Here is a 16399-nt window from a genome sequence, read left to right on the forward strand (position 1 = left end):
TAGTTGTAAGCTCTTAAGTTCAGTTCTAAGCTTTGAACCACTTGACCATACTGAGATTATGGCTGCTTGAGAGCAGGGTTTCGAGAACTTAGTGCTGTACAGTTCTTAACTATGCACTAGATATTCCACATTGCAGAGAATACATTATAAAAGCATTCAAAATTGCTGCCAAATCCGTTTTGAGGACGCTCAAATCGCTTAATCCTTCTGGAAATCCAGCAAGCAACTTCCTAGAATACCCTTGCGACACTAATTTAAACTCACCTAGCAATAACCGTGTTGTCGTAATCTACCCTAGGCAGCAGCAACTCATCAAATTTACCTTTAAAAATACACACACAGTACATTGTGTATGAATTTTTATTGACCACAAGACCGATCGACGATCGTCCGTACGAATTTGAGCTTCTTAGAAAACACCCGGCCGTTCGTTGCTGCCGTATAGCGTCCTGAGCAATAAATTCATATAATACCTGCACGCCGCAGCTATAATACTGTTGTAAAGATGAAAAAACGCAAAAGAAGATCAAGCGCGCCTTTGCAGGAAATCCGCTTATTTACGAGTATAACCGCGTTTCGCTGCGTGTGAGCGAAAAATTCAGCTTTTATAAAAAAAAATTAGCTTTTATATGGACCGCCGCTACCACAAACTATAAAAGGCGCAAGCTTAGTTGGTGATCAGCACGGATATGTGTACATACATACATATAACAGTGGGTATTTACTTAAATTACTTGTCGAGATATGATAAGGAATGTATATACCATGTGATCAAATTTGAACCGGACTGACAAAAAATATATTTTAATATAAATATTTATTACCAGTTCTCATCCAAATTGATTAGTTGGATCTAAATATCGTAATGAAAATATCTTTCTTTGCCATATCCTGACATTTTGGCAGTTTTTGATATGAACTCTTAATCAACATGTAAATGGTTCTCTTACACGTACTCTTACGAGTGATCTTTTGCTTTCAATTTGTCGCTCACTTTCATTTTGTGAGATTTTTGAGAGCGCGCACATACACATACATACATGTATTTTGATATTTTACATGCACACAACAAATGCTACAACAATCGAGCATATCATCAGCAGCTGTTTCACGAATATCATACATACATATATACATACATACATGTTCATATGTACATATTTTGAGACACTGAAAATTCTTATATGTCAAGCTGGGTGGTCTCATGCTTGTCGTCGTTGTCGTCTGGCAGGCCTGACTGCTTTAAATTGCTTGCTTGCATTGGCATGACAACAACAATAACTCATTCGAAATGCCTATTAAGACCCATGGCGACACACATGCTCAAGTCACACACACACACATACACATAAGAACACAAAAATACAAAAAGTAAATGTATCAAGTACTCCTACACAAAGTACACGGTGTGTTTTGTACTGAATTTCACTATAATCACCACATTTGGTGCATAAATGCGTGCCTATATACATTTGTATGTTTGTTTGGTTGCCTTTCGTTCGATATGGATCTGTCAACAGGCAAATAAAGCAAAATGTGCGTGTCATTTGATAGGCAAAGTAAAGAAATTAAAGAAAACAAAAAGCCAGTGTGTATAGTTATTGATAGCTTGATATAAAATTTATCGATAACATAAAAAAATTGAATAGTTATCGATAAAATAATATAAAATTTATCGATGACATAACATAAAAAATATTTTGAAAAATTCTCGATAATACAATATAAAATTTATTGATAACATAACAAAAAAGCTATCGATAACACAATCAATAAAACAAAAAATATTTTCTCGATAATACATATAAACTTTATCGATAACATAACAAAAAAGTTATCGATAACAGAATCGAAAAAAAAATATTTTTTTGTTTATTTTTATAAAAACATAACATAAAATTTATCGATGACACAATGGATAAATGTGAAAAAAAAATTATTTTGAATATTTCTAAAATAGTACGATACGTCACAACAACAACAAGATACATAAGTGAACTCATAGTTATAGATAACAAAAGCTATCGCTAAAATAACAAAAGGATAATTTGCATGGTTATCGCTAACACAATATAAAAGTTATCGGCAGCATAAAAAACGATAATTTGCATAGTTATCGATAACATAACATAAAATTTATCGATATCAGAGCAACAATTTATCGGTAATAAATCGATAAAAATATTTTCGATGATATTTATAAAAACATAACATAAAATTTATCGATAAAAAAAATCGAAAATTTATTTTGTATTGCGCATTTGAGATACATCACAACATCAAATAGTTGTATAATTGAACTCAGTACAAAAGTTTATAACGATAACTCATTTCAATAAGTATTGTAGACAACTAATACCGCATACAACTTAGGAGCAATAAAAATAGGCTAATGGGCTCATTTGGCTCTGCTTGTCTCCAATACAATTAGCAAATATTAAATTCTGAGCAAATATCCAAAATTCTAATTTTCTTCGAAATATGCCAATGTCTATAAGCTCTAGCTTTTCTTCAGAATATTTCAGTTTGGTTATGTCCATAATCTCTAGCTAACCAAAATTGTTGGCTCTATTCCTTATTAGACACTAATTAATATCTGATTAGGTAGCACTGATTTAATAGCGTATCAACTTTGATGAAAGATACCAAATTTGTTGTGAAGTCATTAAAATAAAATGAAACCTTATTTGGGATTGATTTCATTTAAATTCAAGAATGCTTTGTTGATCGAATTTGGCGTTTTTGTTTCAACCAAAAATCAATCAGACCGGATGTAAAATTTTGTCTTACATTATAATTATCGGCTTACTTTTATTGCTTCTAAGTTGTCTTCAAAATAAATTTTTCTTCACGTTTATCGATTTTATTATCGATGAATTTTATGTTAAGTTATTATAAATTTTACCAAATTATTGTTGTTTTTGGATTTTTCGATTGTGTCATCGATAACCTTTTGGTTTTTATCGATAAATTTTATATTGTGTTATCGATAAATATGAAAATTATTGTCATATTAAAGCCATGTTCTTTATTTAATCCTTTCTCTTATTTCAATTTGCAAACTTTCTGACTTTTGACGTCAATTAATGGCGAAACAACACACGCCGATTTTTAAAGATACATACATAAAATATTTTGCGCGACTTGCATATTGAAGAGTTGACCGCACAAACATGCATACAAACTCACATTTTCATAAAAAAAGTTTTTAATCAACGCTCTCGGTGTTCTCCAACCAGTCTATTTATACACATGTACGTACATACATATATATAAATGTATTGGTATGTATGCAGGCGCCCCACCTTCATTAAGTTAGCACAATAACGATAAATGCAGGCATACGTGCGCAAATAGCCTGTAGCAACAGACAACAGGCAACAGCCTTCCCAAATTACCACAAAAATTCATACATTAGAGACTTATAAAAAAAAAATATATATTCATTCAATAAAACATGCACGAACGTTAGCGCTGGGCAGTAGCAAACGCCGCCTCAAACGGACATACAAAAATGCCGGTAAGCTATAAAATAAAATTTGAACGCTTTGGTTTGTGAGTTTGTTTATACCCTAAACAGGATATACTATTAAGTTTGCCACAAAGTTTGTAATACCCAGAAAGAAACATCGTAGACCCTGTAAAATACATACGTACATACATATGTTTATATGCCAACTAGTCGCTTAGTTTTTGAGATATCGTTCTGAATTTTTGCACATGTTCTTTTATGGTCATGAAGCTGTTAATTTGTCGGAACCGCTCATATCCGACCAATATAACGCATGGCTGCCATACAAATTGATCGATAAAAATCAAGTCATTGTATGGAGAACTTTTCTATTTGACAAATTATCTTCACGAAATTTCGTCCAACTTGTTTTCCAAGGTAGCGCTACAACCTCAAAATATATGGTTAAGATCGAACTACTATATCTAATAGCTGCCATACAAACTGACCGATCAAAATCAAGTTCTTGTATGAAAATTTTTTTATTTGACACGTTATCTTCATGAAATTTGGTGTGAATTCTTTCTCAAGGTAGCGCTACAATCTTCTAATATGTGGTTCAGATCGGACCACCATAGCATATAGCTGTCATACAAACTGATGGCTGAAAATCAGAAATCATCTGCAAGGTACATATTAAGCCGCCGAATTAAATGTTTTTTCTTAGTTTTAATTGTTTCTTTTTTAATATTTTTTCTTCACCGCTGCTTCATTAGCGTGTCTGTTGTTATTCCTGTTGTTGCTGTTACTATTTCTATTGCTCAATCGCAAATAACAAGAATTCAAAATTTACGCTTAATTGAGTTGTTCGCAAAGCCGATATTTATTACTTGTGTATAAACACATACATACCTACGCACACAAATGTGTATGTGTATGTATAGCCACAGCGCCAAAACGTGCGCTGGGCCACGAGTTGAAATGTATCCACTACAATTGTACATGAACCCATGTGAAAATAATCGTTTATCATTTTATAGCGTACGCTGTGTGGGGCATTAAGCTCAGCTACACGCTTATAATTATGCAGCACATACATACATACATTTGTACATACATAAGTAAATTATTAGAAGGCGCTAGGCGGCGGAGCTTAGAAGCGCTGCTAGTTGTCTTCATTGATACGTCAAAAGCTGTGGAAATAAACGTTTGTGTTATTGTTGTTTTTGTTGTTGTTGTAGAAATATATTATGTTATTGTTGTTGTGGTTATGCAAGTTTGCTTGTGAAACGTTGCTGTTGTTGTTGTAAAAATGTAGAAATATTTCGTGTTATTGTTGTTGTTGTTACGTAAATTGGCTTGTGACACTGTTGTCGTTGTATTTAAAATGAATGCTGTTGTAGCTGACACTTATGCTGTTGCTTGTATGTTAGATACATGTTGCTGTTATTGTAGCTAACATCAATGTTGCTGTATCTAACTTGAGAGTTGCTACCAATATTGATGTTGCTGTATCTAACATAAATGTTATTGTTATCTCTAACATTAATATTGTACTTAACATCAATGTTGCTGTTGTTGTAACTCATATTATTTTTTTGTTGCTGTAACAAGCTTGAATTTTGTTTTTGTATTTAAAATAAATGTGTTTGTTGTTGTAAAATGATATAAAGCGAATGTTGTTGTATCTAACATAAATGCAATGGTTGTTGTATCTAACTCGTATGTTGTTGTGACATCTGATCGAATTTTTTTTGTTGTATCTGAAATTGCTGTTACTGTTGTTTTTGTGTTTAACATTCATGTTTTTGTTGTATTTGTAATTACTGTTGTTGTACCTCACATCTATGTTGTTGTTGTACCTAACATAAATGTTGTTGTGTATCCGACAAAATTTTTTGTTGTATTTGGAATTACTTTTGTTGTTGTTGTTGTTGTTTCTAACATGCATACATACATATATGTATTTGTTGTATCTGTAATTACTGTTGTTGTCGTAGCGAGTTGCCGACTGCCTGTGCGGTCCAGCTATTCAAACTGACAGCCGACAAGCGCGCGCACATCGATTAAACCGCCATAAAAACACATAAATATGTATGTGCTTGTGTGTGTGTGTGCTTTTGCCTTTCTAGCGCTTAATTATTTCTAATTATATTTTTTTCTCTTTTATCTACAATTTTTATGCTTTTACTACAGTCCATTAGTTAGGCCGCCAAAACAGTACACATTTCCGTGCATACAAATTTACATACAAACATTCATACACAGACAATATGTATGTACAAATATAGGTTTAATTATTTGTACATATTTATGTGTATGTGTGTGTGTAGTAAAACGCTAGCCAACCAAGCAACGCCGGATATCATCATCGGCATTGCCGCTACAGCCGACTGGGTGGTCCACTCGCTACACAAACACACATACATATGCATATGTATGCGCGCTTTCTTTGCTTTATTGCTTCAGATAATGTTTTGTTTTTCTCTGTTTTCATTGTTGTTTTTATATTGTATTATTAGAGGAGTTGTAGAGTTATTGCTTTTGATATTTCATTTATTATTATTATTATTTCGGGTTTTTGTCTTTTACTGCAGTTGCAGTTATTGTTGTTTTTGTTTTTTTTGCTTACATTTGTCTTCGATTCAATACAACTCATTCAACAGTTAACGAAATAGAAAATGAAAATTACGCGCTTGCTGAACTAAAGGCGAGTAATGCATATTAGAAGCGTATGAGAGGTGAGGAGAGAGGTGGGAGCTGATTAGAGTTGAGGAAAGATCACTGATTTTATTACCCAGTACATGTGGGAATGCTGCACATCTGGCTGGGTATAAAAGTAACCACATATACTTATTTATATACATACAGACATATTTAAGTACGGGTGAACATATGTACATGTATGTATATATGTATATATTCAAAATTTGTAGGGCAATCACGTCCCTCTCACAAAAATGGGTTTTCCATTAGCCTGTGTGGCATTCGTAATGGTTTTTAAATTGGCTGATCTTCGTTCTAATGACAAGTGCTTAATTTTTTCTCTCTTTTTTGTTGTTGTGTTTTTTTTTATTTTTTGGTAGCATCTTTGATTATCTGTTTTTATAGTTTCCGTGGATTAGAATATGAGCTTTAAAATAACTAAATTGGCTCGAGTCATGGGAAAATAAAACGAAGGAGAAACAAGCAGTAAACTAAAAGGTGCCTAATTAGTATATGAAGCACGTATATTCCGCTGTAGATGTGATATACATACATATATGTATATATATGTAGATATGTGGATACATTTACATAACCTGTTAGATTGTTTGAGCTATCTGTCAATCTTAGACTCACTCGTGAGCTTTTGAAAACCCATTTAAATTTGTTTTGAGCTTGGAAGCATTTGAGCTTTCAACTAAACTTTATTGTCCTTTCACATACATACATTGCAAGCTATTAGAATAGAGATCCAATGCTCTAGCTGAAGTATTGCTATATTAAGATCTCAATCATCAATACCTTATATGTATCCGTAAACTGCTTATTGCCTTGTGAGCTTCTTTTTATATTCCTTTCGTGGGTGACTAGCAGTTAGCTTTATGTAAGGTGGAGTTAGGAACTAAAACTGAGCTCCTTTACATGTCTACTTGGCTCTATCGAATGTCTGCAGTTTGAGTGAAATTCAGAATTTGATATATGTACAACCTTCTCTGAACATCACTTTGACAGTAATAATTTAAGAAATAAGTTCCTAAGTCTCTGTCTCTCCAACTCTCTCTCTAACACTCTCAAGCATCTACGAATAATCAGAGCATTATACACATCCCAGGTTGTCTGAGGGAAACTATTGTAAGAAAAATACAGTTGTAGGGGGTAGTACTAGGGAAGTCTAAATTTCCTAGGATCCATTATCTAAAACAGTTATTTGATGAAGCCAGATCATTCATATGGTATAACTTGAAATCAATCAATTTGATCGAAGTAATTTGAGAACAAATTCTAAGTCTTTATCGCAGCTTCGAGAAATCAAAGAATTATTTACGTTCTGGGTCATCTAATGATTTAAACCGTTAATGTAAAAGAAATTGAGCTGAACAGGAGCATCCTTTCGAATGTCTGCATTTCCTGTAATCATATATAATATTATGGCAAATCAAGGCGAGCTACCTTTAGTTCGGTCTATCTTTTACATTTGGCTGAAGCTTGGGGAAGTCTTTAACCTCAATGCATCGTATGGCTGAAGTATTCAGTCACAGAAGATGCTACTTCAAAAGTTTAAGTTGATGTAGACCGAAACTAAATAAAGTTTTCTAATCTATGCATAATGCCTTTCATTTGGGGTGCCGGATCTCAAACCCAGCGCACAACCCTGGGGAGAGGTGATTCGCTTTCTCACTTTAGCTCGCCTTCAAAAAGATGTTTTTTGGCCACCCAGAGGATACTTGGTCTAACACTGGAAGTTGTGAGCTGCTCAAAGAACTTTCCTCACTTGCGTGAACTTCAACATATGGCTCCATCCATTAATGCACCCATATAGAGATGCGAGCCATCTATTACTGTGCCGTCGAAAATCTAACTACATTGATACTCCTTGCGGTTTTGGAAGCCTCGTACCGGTCGGCAGGTTTTTTTTAAGAAAATTGCTATAAATTTGAGGTTAATAAAATCGCCGTTCTTAGTTCTGCTGGGGACTCTAACCTTTTAATGCTTTCCTGTTACACATTGCCAAATCGTTTCTTGAGATGAGAATGTATTTTCATCGAATCGGTCTTTCTTTCTGGAAAGAAGAATATTTAAACACCTTCACTTCTTGTCGATTTTGTTCAAAAAACTTTTTTCCTATTCTGTAAAGAATTATATCAAACTCTTTGACTCTTTTTGAATTCTGTCGCAGAACTCGATGCTAGCGAAGAACTCTCGATCAAAGCTAAAGCTACCAGCTCGTTTCTTGTGTTATTCTTTCCGTTTGTATAACCATTTGTTCGTTCGTTTGTTGGGTTTGCTTTCTAATAAGTAAATTATCTACTAACATGGCTCTGAGCAATCCTAACCTCAAAAATGTTCGGTCAATATTTTACATTTTGCTTAAGAGCTTGCATGGGAAGTCTTTAACCTCAATGTTGCCGTAAAGCTTTCAACCCAGCGATCAACCTTCAATCAATATCATATACAGATACCTGAAATATTGTGATTTGAAACACAGGGATGCTACTCAAAAACTAAAAATAGAATAAATGAGTGATATAGGCCGAAACTTAAAAGAAAAAACAATTAGTTTTCGCAAAAAAAATTTAAAAATAAAATTTTAAAATGATGTAAGAGATCGCCAAAATGTATGATGAATTACCGAGATCTTCTAATACATTTCTATATAAAAAAGAAAGAAATGAAGACAATAAAGACTGTCTCTGCTCAAAAAAACAAAAACAGATATTTCCAATTATGCGCATTGTATTTGCTTTGAAAATAAGACGTCTAAGGTGTATGACCGATCGACCACCTAACGATCGTGTCATAGTGTGCACGAACAAAACCAAAAAATTCCTCGTATTAGGGATATAAGCACAAAGCAGCAGAGCAACAGGCACACACAGCCTACATGGAAGACACTTCAGGGTAATTGATTTGTGCGCAGAACGTGCATTGTCCTGCGTAGATATGTCTATTTATAAATGTATGAAGATAAGTACAGCTGTATGAGTGTGTGTTGCACTGCTGTGCGCATGAGTTTGATGAAAGATCCGGGCGATGACACACCAATCGCACCCCCGACAGTTGCGTGCAATGCATGACAACAACAATACAACAAATAAGAAAACATGAAAGGTGTATTCTGGCTGCTAGGTGCATTTGCAACGAAACGACAAACACAATTAACTCGGACAAGAGCGACGAAGCAACGACAACTTAATTCCACTGAGTACCGCCTAATCTGCGGAACGAAAGGACGATGTCCGCGCTGAGTTTGTGCGTAGCGTGCTTATGTGCGCTCAATACCGAGAAATTGACGGAAAAACAGACAAAGTACAAAAACAATTAAGACAACAAAAACAAGAAAACGTTAGAAAATACATACAAATACACCGAAAGGGAGTACAATTCAACGAATAGACAGAGCGCTGTGGCACCGACGTCGTTGTAGTTGTCAGAGACTTCAAAGAAATGACGTCTAAGTGGAAAATGGGTATATTAGGAATTCTTTGTAGGCGCATCTATCTGCATGCCCGCATGTTGTTTTCCAAGCGAAATGTGCCGCCAGCGGGAGCGAGTGAAATATTTCGAATTCGGAAAATTGCAACGAAATTAAGACCTCGAAAGCGTGCACAGCACGACTTCAATGTGCGTCCGCTGCAACGCAGGCGCTGTGAGGTGAGGTGTTGCGCGTACGGTAAAATGAAGGAAAATTAAGTAATCGTTTGGAAGGCAAGCAGGTAATGCTGCCGAAACACTGTACAAAATAGAAGCATTAATTGAAATGTATCTCACATTCTTGAGTCTGGCGCAAGATGTGCTGAATAACAATTTTTTTTCCATTTTGGGTTTAGATTCCAATTTTTGTTGGTGAAAAAACAATGCAAGGTGAGACGGTGCCTGCAAGCACCTGCGCTCTTGCACGTTTTTATAGCGAAATACGCTCTCATTTACGGTACTTCGTACTTTTTCAACGATTTCATGCGAGTTTACGTTAGATTGAGTTCTATGTCGGTTACCACAGTACGATGTATCACCCTAGGAAAGACGGAAAGGAAGACTTTCGTTGGTGAAGCAAAAGGAAAGTCGAAAGGAAAGTCTTCAGCTAAACATTTTGATATCCCGAACAGAGTATATTAAGTTTCCACGATGTTAGAGCATCCAAAAGAAACCTTCGGAAACATAAATTATCAGCGGGACAGTCTGAGTCGATTTAGCCATGGTCCTGTGTCTGCCTATACATAGGTGAACCTTATTTTCTGAGATATTGATATTTTATGAAATCCTCTCCATGTCTTTATCCCTACAAGAAGCTGCTCATTTGTCGGAACCACTGATATCGGACAACTCTGGCATATAGCTGTCATATACACTGACCGGTTTTAGGCCATAAAGAGGATTTAAACTGCCTTCGTACCATATAGGGATCGTTATCGTACGTGAGTGGTGTACCCACTAAAATACTCTGTCCCTTCTGGTATGCATTTTTCCCTTGCTTCGGGACTACTTTTGCATTACTTCAGGGCAAGGCCCAGGCGGACCTGCTGCAGGTCAGTTTTTACACTCCCTGCGTGCAGGAATGCCTACGATGTTGTAGCCAGCGTCAAGGTATTTGGCTCACCTTCTATTGACTTTAATTCTTTGGGGCCGCAGAGTCTGCGTCCATGTTCCTTTTTTAGTCTGCAGAAAATATTTTACTTACAATACAATTGCGGCCAGTTTTTGTCTCTGGTAATCATGTTTTTTACTCCGTTTTGAGTTCTCCAAAGTATATTTCTAACGTTTTCCGTGCTTCTTCCATGCTTTCTTCCATCGCCCTCACTTAAAAAGTTATGGTTCGCGGTGTCCAGTGGTTCTTCTCCGTAAATGCATATAGGACTTTCTTTTTTTGCCATATTGTGGCGGTATTTTCGGAAATAGATGTGGCCCTAGAGCATCTGGCTACGTATTAGTTCTCCTCGCTGTGTTTCCTACTGTGATCCATAACCCGTTCCCTTGTCCACCGATCTTGTCAGAGTTCAATATTATTTGTGTTTTCTGTTTTGTTTCAATCTGTCACGATCCTTCGACTGGTAAACAAATCCACCAAATTTATGATACAAGTATTAATAAGGATATTGCACACGAAATTCGACCGATTGTGACTTACGCTTTACATATTATATTTCAATTTTAAGCCACCTCTTGCTGTTCGAACCGCACTAATTCCTTAATTTTCTTATATTTACAGGGCAAAGCGCGAGGGAACCGCACCGCTATCTACCTACGTTCAGTATTTCAATCGCATCTCGAATCATTGGGTAGTTCGGTACAAAAGCATGCGGGTAAAATGCTCTTCGTGGCCATACTAGTGTTAAGCACATTTTGTGTGGGACTGAAGAGCGCACAAATACATTCGAAAGTACACCAACTGTGGATACAAGAAGGTGGCCGCTTAGAATCTGAACTCGCCTATACACAAAAAACGATTGGTGAAGATGAGTTCTCAACGCACCAGCTTGTCATACAGACGGCGCAAGATGCGAATGCGTCGGTGCTGCATCCGCAAGCATTGCTGGCGCATCTGGAAGTGTTAAAGAAGGCGACGGCGGTAAAGGTGCATATGTACGATACGGAGTGGGGTTTACGTGATATGTGCAATTCGCCGACAACGCCAAGCTTTGAGGGTCACTACTACATCGAACAGATATTTAAGCATTTAATACCTTGTTCGATAATAACGCCGCTGGATTGCTTCTGGGAGGGTAGTCAACTGTTGGGACCGGAATTTCCAGTGCAAATACCGTAAGTAGCGAAGTTAGCTTGTGAAACTTTAAGTTAGAAACGGCAAACCTCGGTTGTAATACTAATTGGACGTTATTTTTCGATATTTTCCACAGTGGCATCGATAAGCGCATCATGTGGAGCACAATGAATCCGTCGAATCTCGTGCAGACGATGAAACAGCAAATGAGTGATCAGAAAATACCATTCGACTTTGATATGGTGGAGCAGTATATGAAGCGTGCCGGCATTACGGCTGGTTATACGGAGAAGCCGTGTTTGGATCCCAAGAGTGCTGAGTGTCCGGAAACGGCGCCGAATAAGGATAGCCAGCAACCACCTGATGTCGGTGCTATACTCACCGGCGGCTGTTACGGCTATGCCACCAAGTACATGCATTGGCCGGAAGAGCTCATTGTCGGCGGTGTACAACGCAATCGTTCCAGTCATTTGCGTAAGGCGAAAGGTCTACAAACGGTGGTGCAACTGATGACCGAGAAAGAAATGTTTGATTTGTGGAATGAAAACTATAAAGTACATCATATCGGTTGGACACAGGAGAAAGCCGCGGAAGTGTTGAATGCGTGGCAGCGTAATTTTTCCAAAGAGGTTGAGACGCTATTGAAAAGCAATCGACGTATATCGAATAAGTATGACATTTATGTGTTTTCATCGGCCACATTGGATGATATACTGGCCAAGTATTCCAATCCCAGTCCGATTAGTATTGTAATTGGCGTAATTGCGACGGTAATTTATGCTTTTTGTACGCTCATACGTTGGAAGGATCCGGTTAAGGGACAGAGTAGTGTTGGTGTAGCGGGCGTGCTGCTCATCGGTTTCTCGACCGCTGCTGGTTTGGGCCTTTGCGCGCTACTCGGTATCGTTTTCAATGCCGCGAGCACGCAAGTTGTACCCTTTCTTGCGCTCGGCTTTGGCGTTGATCACATTTTTATGCTCACCGCTGCTTATGCGGAGAGTAATCGTAAAGAGCAGACAAAATACATATTGAAGAAAGTCGGACCGAGCATACTCTTCAGCGCTAGCGTCACATCGGGTTCATTCTTTGCAGCCGTTTTTATACCAGTGCCCGCCTTGAAAGTGTTCTGCCTACAAGCTGCTATTGTTATGTGCTTCAATTTAGCTGCGGCGCTACTCGTTTTCCCCGCCATGATTTCTTTGGATTTACGTCGACGTACTGCTGGCCGTGCGGATATCTTCTGCTGTTGCTTTCCTGTGTGGAAGGAGAAACCGGTAGCGACAGCTGTGTGCAACACGCGTTACAACAACACTAATCGCCGTAATTCGTATGCTGTGAAGAACTGCAACAATCGTTCCACTGCCATGTCGGCACAACAGCCACAACTGAAGCAGCAAGAGGAAGCACTACTTTCCTGCGCCGAGAAACGCATGCCATCCTTTTCGCTGTCGAATTTCGCTTTCAAATACTATACGCCATTCTTGTTGCAAAGCTGGGTGAAATTCTTAACAATTAGCACATTCGTTGGTACGCTAGTCTTCAGTTTATACGCCTCGACGCGTCTACAAGATGGACTTGATCTGATCGATCTGGTGCCGAAGGACACAAATGAGTTTAAATTTCTTAATGCACAAGCATCGATGTTCGGTTTCTATAGCATGTATGCGGTGACGCAGGGAAATTTTGAATATCCCACCAATCAACGTTTGCTGCATGAGTACCATGAGGCTTTTGTGCGTGTACCACACGTTATTAAGAATGATAATGGCGGTTTGCCCGACTTTTGGCTCTCACTATTCCGTGATTGGTTAATCAACCTGCAACGCATATTTGACCGTGAGTTTAGTGAGGGACGTCTAACGCCCGAAGGTTGGCTGCCCAATGCTACAAGCGATGCTATATTGGCGTACAAATTACTCGTGCAAACCGGTTATGTTGATAACCCTGTAGACAAAAGTGGCGTCACACAAAATCGTTTAGTCGACAGTGAGGGCATAATCAATCCAAAGGCGTTTTACAACTATCTGTCAGCTTGGGCCACTAATGATGTATTCGCCTACGGTGCATCACAGGTAAGTTCAAGCAAAAATGAGTATACATATAGCGGTAAAATAGCTATAATGTTACTGTTTTCCATATTTTAGGGTAAATTGCATCCAGAGCCACGTCACTTTTACCACACTGCCGGTGAATACGATCTCAAAATACCGAAGAGTCTACCATTGGTGTATGCGCAGATGCCTTTCTATTTGCATGGGCTGAACTGCACATCGGAAATTAAGACGCTAATTGGACATATACGTGATTTGAGCGTGAAATTTGAGGCGCGCGGTCTACCAAATTATCCATCAGGTAAGCAGGCGATGTAAATGTTGCATGAATACTTTTATGATATAAAATATGATGATAAAATTTGTTGTGGCAGCATTCGTATAATATTTTTTCTTTTTATTTCTTCAATTTGCAGGCATACCCTTTATATTCTGGGAACAGTACATGACGCTACGCTGGTCACTCGCACTAATACTATGCATTTCGCTTGTCGCTGCTTTCATGTTGATCTCAATATTGCTGCTTTCTGTTTGGGCTGCCGTTTTGGTCGTATTCAGCGTTGTCGCATCGTTGATACAAATATTCGGCGCCATGACAATACTCGGCATAAAACTCTCAGCCATCCCGGCAGTGATACTGATATTAAGTGTCGGCATGATTGTCTGTCTTACAGTGCAAATTTCACTGGTAAATTTACAGCAACACTTTAAAATTTTCATGAATTTATACTTAAAACTTATTTTTCTTTAATCTTAACAACAGGGTTTCATCACTTCCGTGGGTAATCGCGAGCGTCGCATACATCTCTCCATGCAAATGTCACTCGGTCCACTTATACACGGCGTACTCACTTCCGCTGTAGCCGTATTTATGCTCTCTACCTCACCCTTCGAATTCGTCATACGTCATTTCTTTTGGTTACTCCTTGTTGTGCTCTGCGTCGGCGCTTGCAATGGACTCGTACTCTTTCCTATTATCTTAAGCATGTGCGGTCCTGAGGCTGAACTGGTGCCACTCGAACATCCAGATCGCATTTCAACACCATCCCCTGTAATGTCGCGTTGCAAACGTGCCAACAAAACGGTGGTGGTGCATGGTGGTCGCTCGTCACGTTCCTGCAGCAAGAATATGCATCATCACAAGGATATCAACATTAATGATCCCTCATTAACGACCATTACCGAAGAGCCACCCTCATGGAAATCCTCCTCCTCATCCATACAAATGAATAACGAATGGAATGGCACCAATATGAATATGAATAACGCACATTATGCTACAAATGGCGCGCCACAACAAATGAACAATTACAACATGAATAATTACTATATGCATCGGCAGCAACCGAATTACATGCAGCAGCATCATCACTTTCAGTCAGCACCATCAGCACCACCGGCACAACAACAGTGCACGCAACAAAACATTTATGGTGCGCCTACATTTCTCAAAACAACACATCCAGCACAGCAACAACAACAGCAACATGCGCATCATCAAACGCAGCAGCCGCAGCAACAGCAGCAGCAGCCAACCCCACCACCAACAACGTCAGCACAACACAGCACGCATACGCTGGGTGGGCCACACGAAACGGGTAACTTTCCCGAGCTGCAGAGTATCGTGGTGCAACCGGAAGTCACTGTGGAAACGCACCACTCGGACACGAACACAACAAAAGTAACAGCGACGGCGAACATCAAAGTGGAATTGGTGACGCCTGGGCGCGCGGTGCGTAGCTACAACTTCAGCAGCTAGCGCTCACGTTTAGTTGAATGTGCGCAATAGGCGCTTTAGTGTAACGGGTGCATGTATTTATTTGCTTAGTTAAGTAGTAGTAGTAGTTGTAAAATTAAAGCGGTGCTACATTTTTTTCCTTACGCACAAATATCGCTCGAAGTAATGCAGTTAAATAGCATTGGTCGTCTAGTGCACAAAAATCACTAAAATTCATTTTCAAAAGAAATGCAGCAGTGCAAGCAATGAAATGTCAAAGCGCACTTTGAAGTATTTGTGTGGTGCTGTCAGTCGACAGCTGAGTTATATGTACATAAATGTTAAAACAAACACTGTGAATTCCTAAAGCAAACACTGTGAATACTTTGTTTGGCTTGTAACAATGTTTGTTTTGCAATATACATAGATAATTCATATTTAGTTTTATTTATTTTTTTTTAATTAAACTAAAACTTTTTAAATTAAACTAAAACTGCATTATACTAAAATATTTAGAAATTGTGAATTGTTGTAAAAAATTTCTTTTTTTTAATTTAAAATTAACAAAATTATATTTTCTTTTGCATTTTTTTTATTTTCTTTGCCAATATTTTGTTTGGCTTGTTGCGATAATAGCTTTGCAATATAAATTATTCATATTTAGTTTTGTTTCGTTTTATTTTATTTTTTTAACTGCACTATACTAAAATATTTAGAAATTGTGAATTGTTGTGAAGGAAAATATTTTATTTTATATA

General features: G+C 37.7%; 1 protein-coding gene across 1 annotated transcript in view; it reads left to right on the forward strand.

Moving 5' to 3' along the window:
- LOC105226668 (protein patched) overlaps window positions 1-16150 on the forward strand; it is a 30009-nt gene extending 13859 nt beyond the window's left edge. Inside the window, exons 2-6 of the mRNA XM_011205664.4 lie at window positions 11361-11914; window positions 12010-13945; window positions 14018-14225; window positions 14341-14612; window positions 14688-16150. Of these exons, the coding sequence (XP_011203966.2) occupies window positions 11361-11914; window positions 12010-13945; window positions 14018-14225; window positions 14341-14612; window positions 14688-15683 (3966 nt within the window). The 3' untranslated portion in view covers window positions 15684-16150. The remainder of the gene's footprint in view (window positions 1-11360; window positions 11915-12009; window positions 13946-14017; window positions 14226-14340; window positions 14613-14687) is intronic.
- The last annotated feature ends 249 nt before the right edge of the window (window positions 16151-16399 follow it).

This window comes from Bactrocera dorsalis, chromosome 3 (assembly GCF_023373825.1).
Source record: "Bactrocera dorsalis isolate Fly_Bdor chromosome 3, ASM2337382v1, whole genome shotgun sequence".
NCBI classification, from domain to species: domain Eukaryota; kingdom Metazoa; phylum Arthropoda; class Insecta; order Diptera; family Tephritidae; genus Bactrocera; species Bactrocera dorsalis.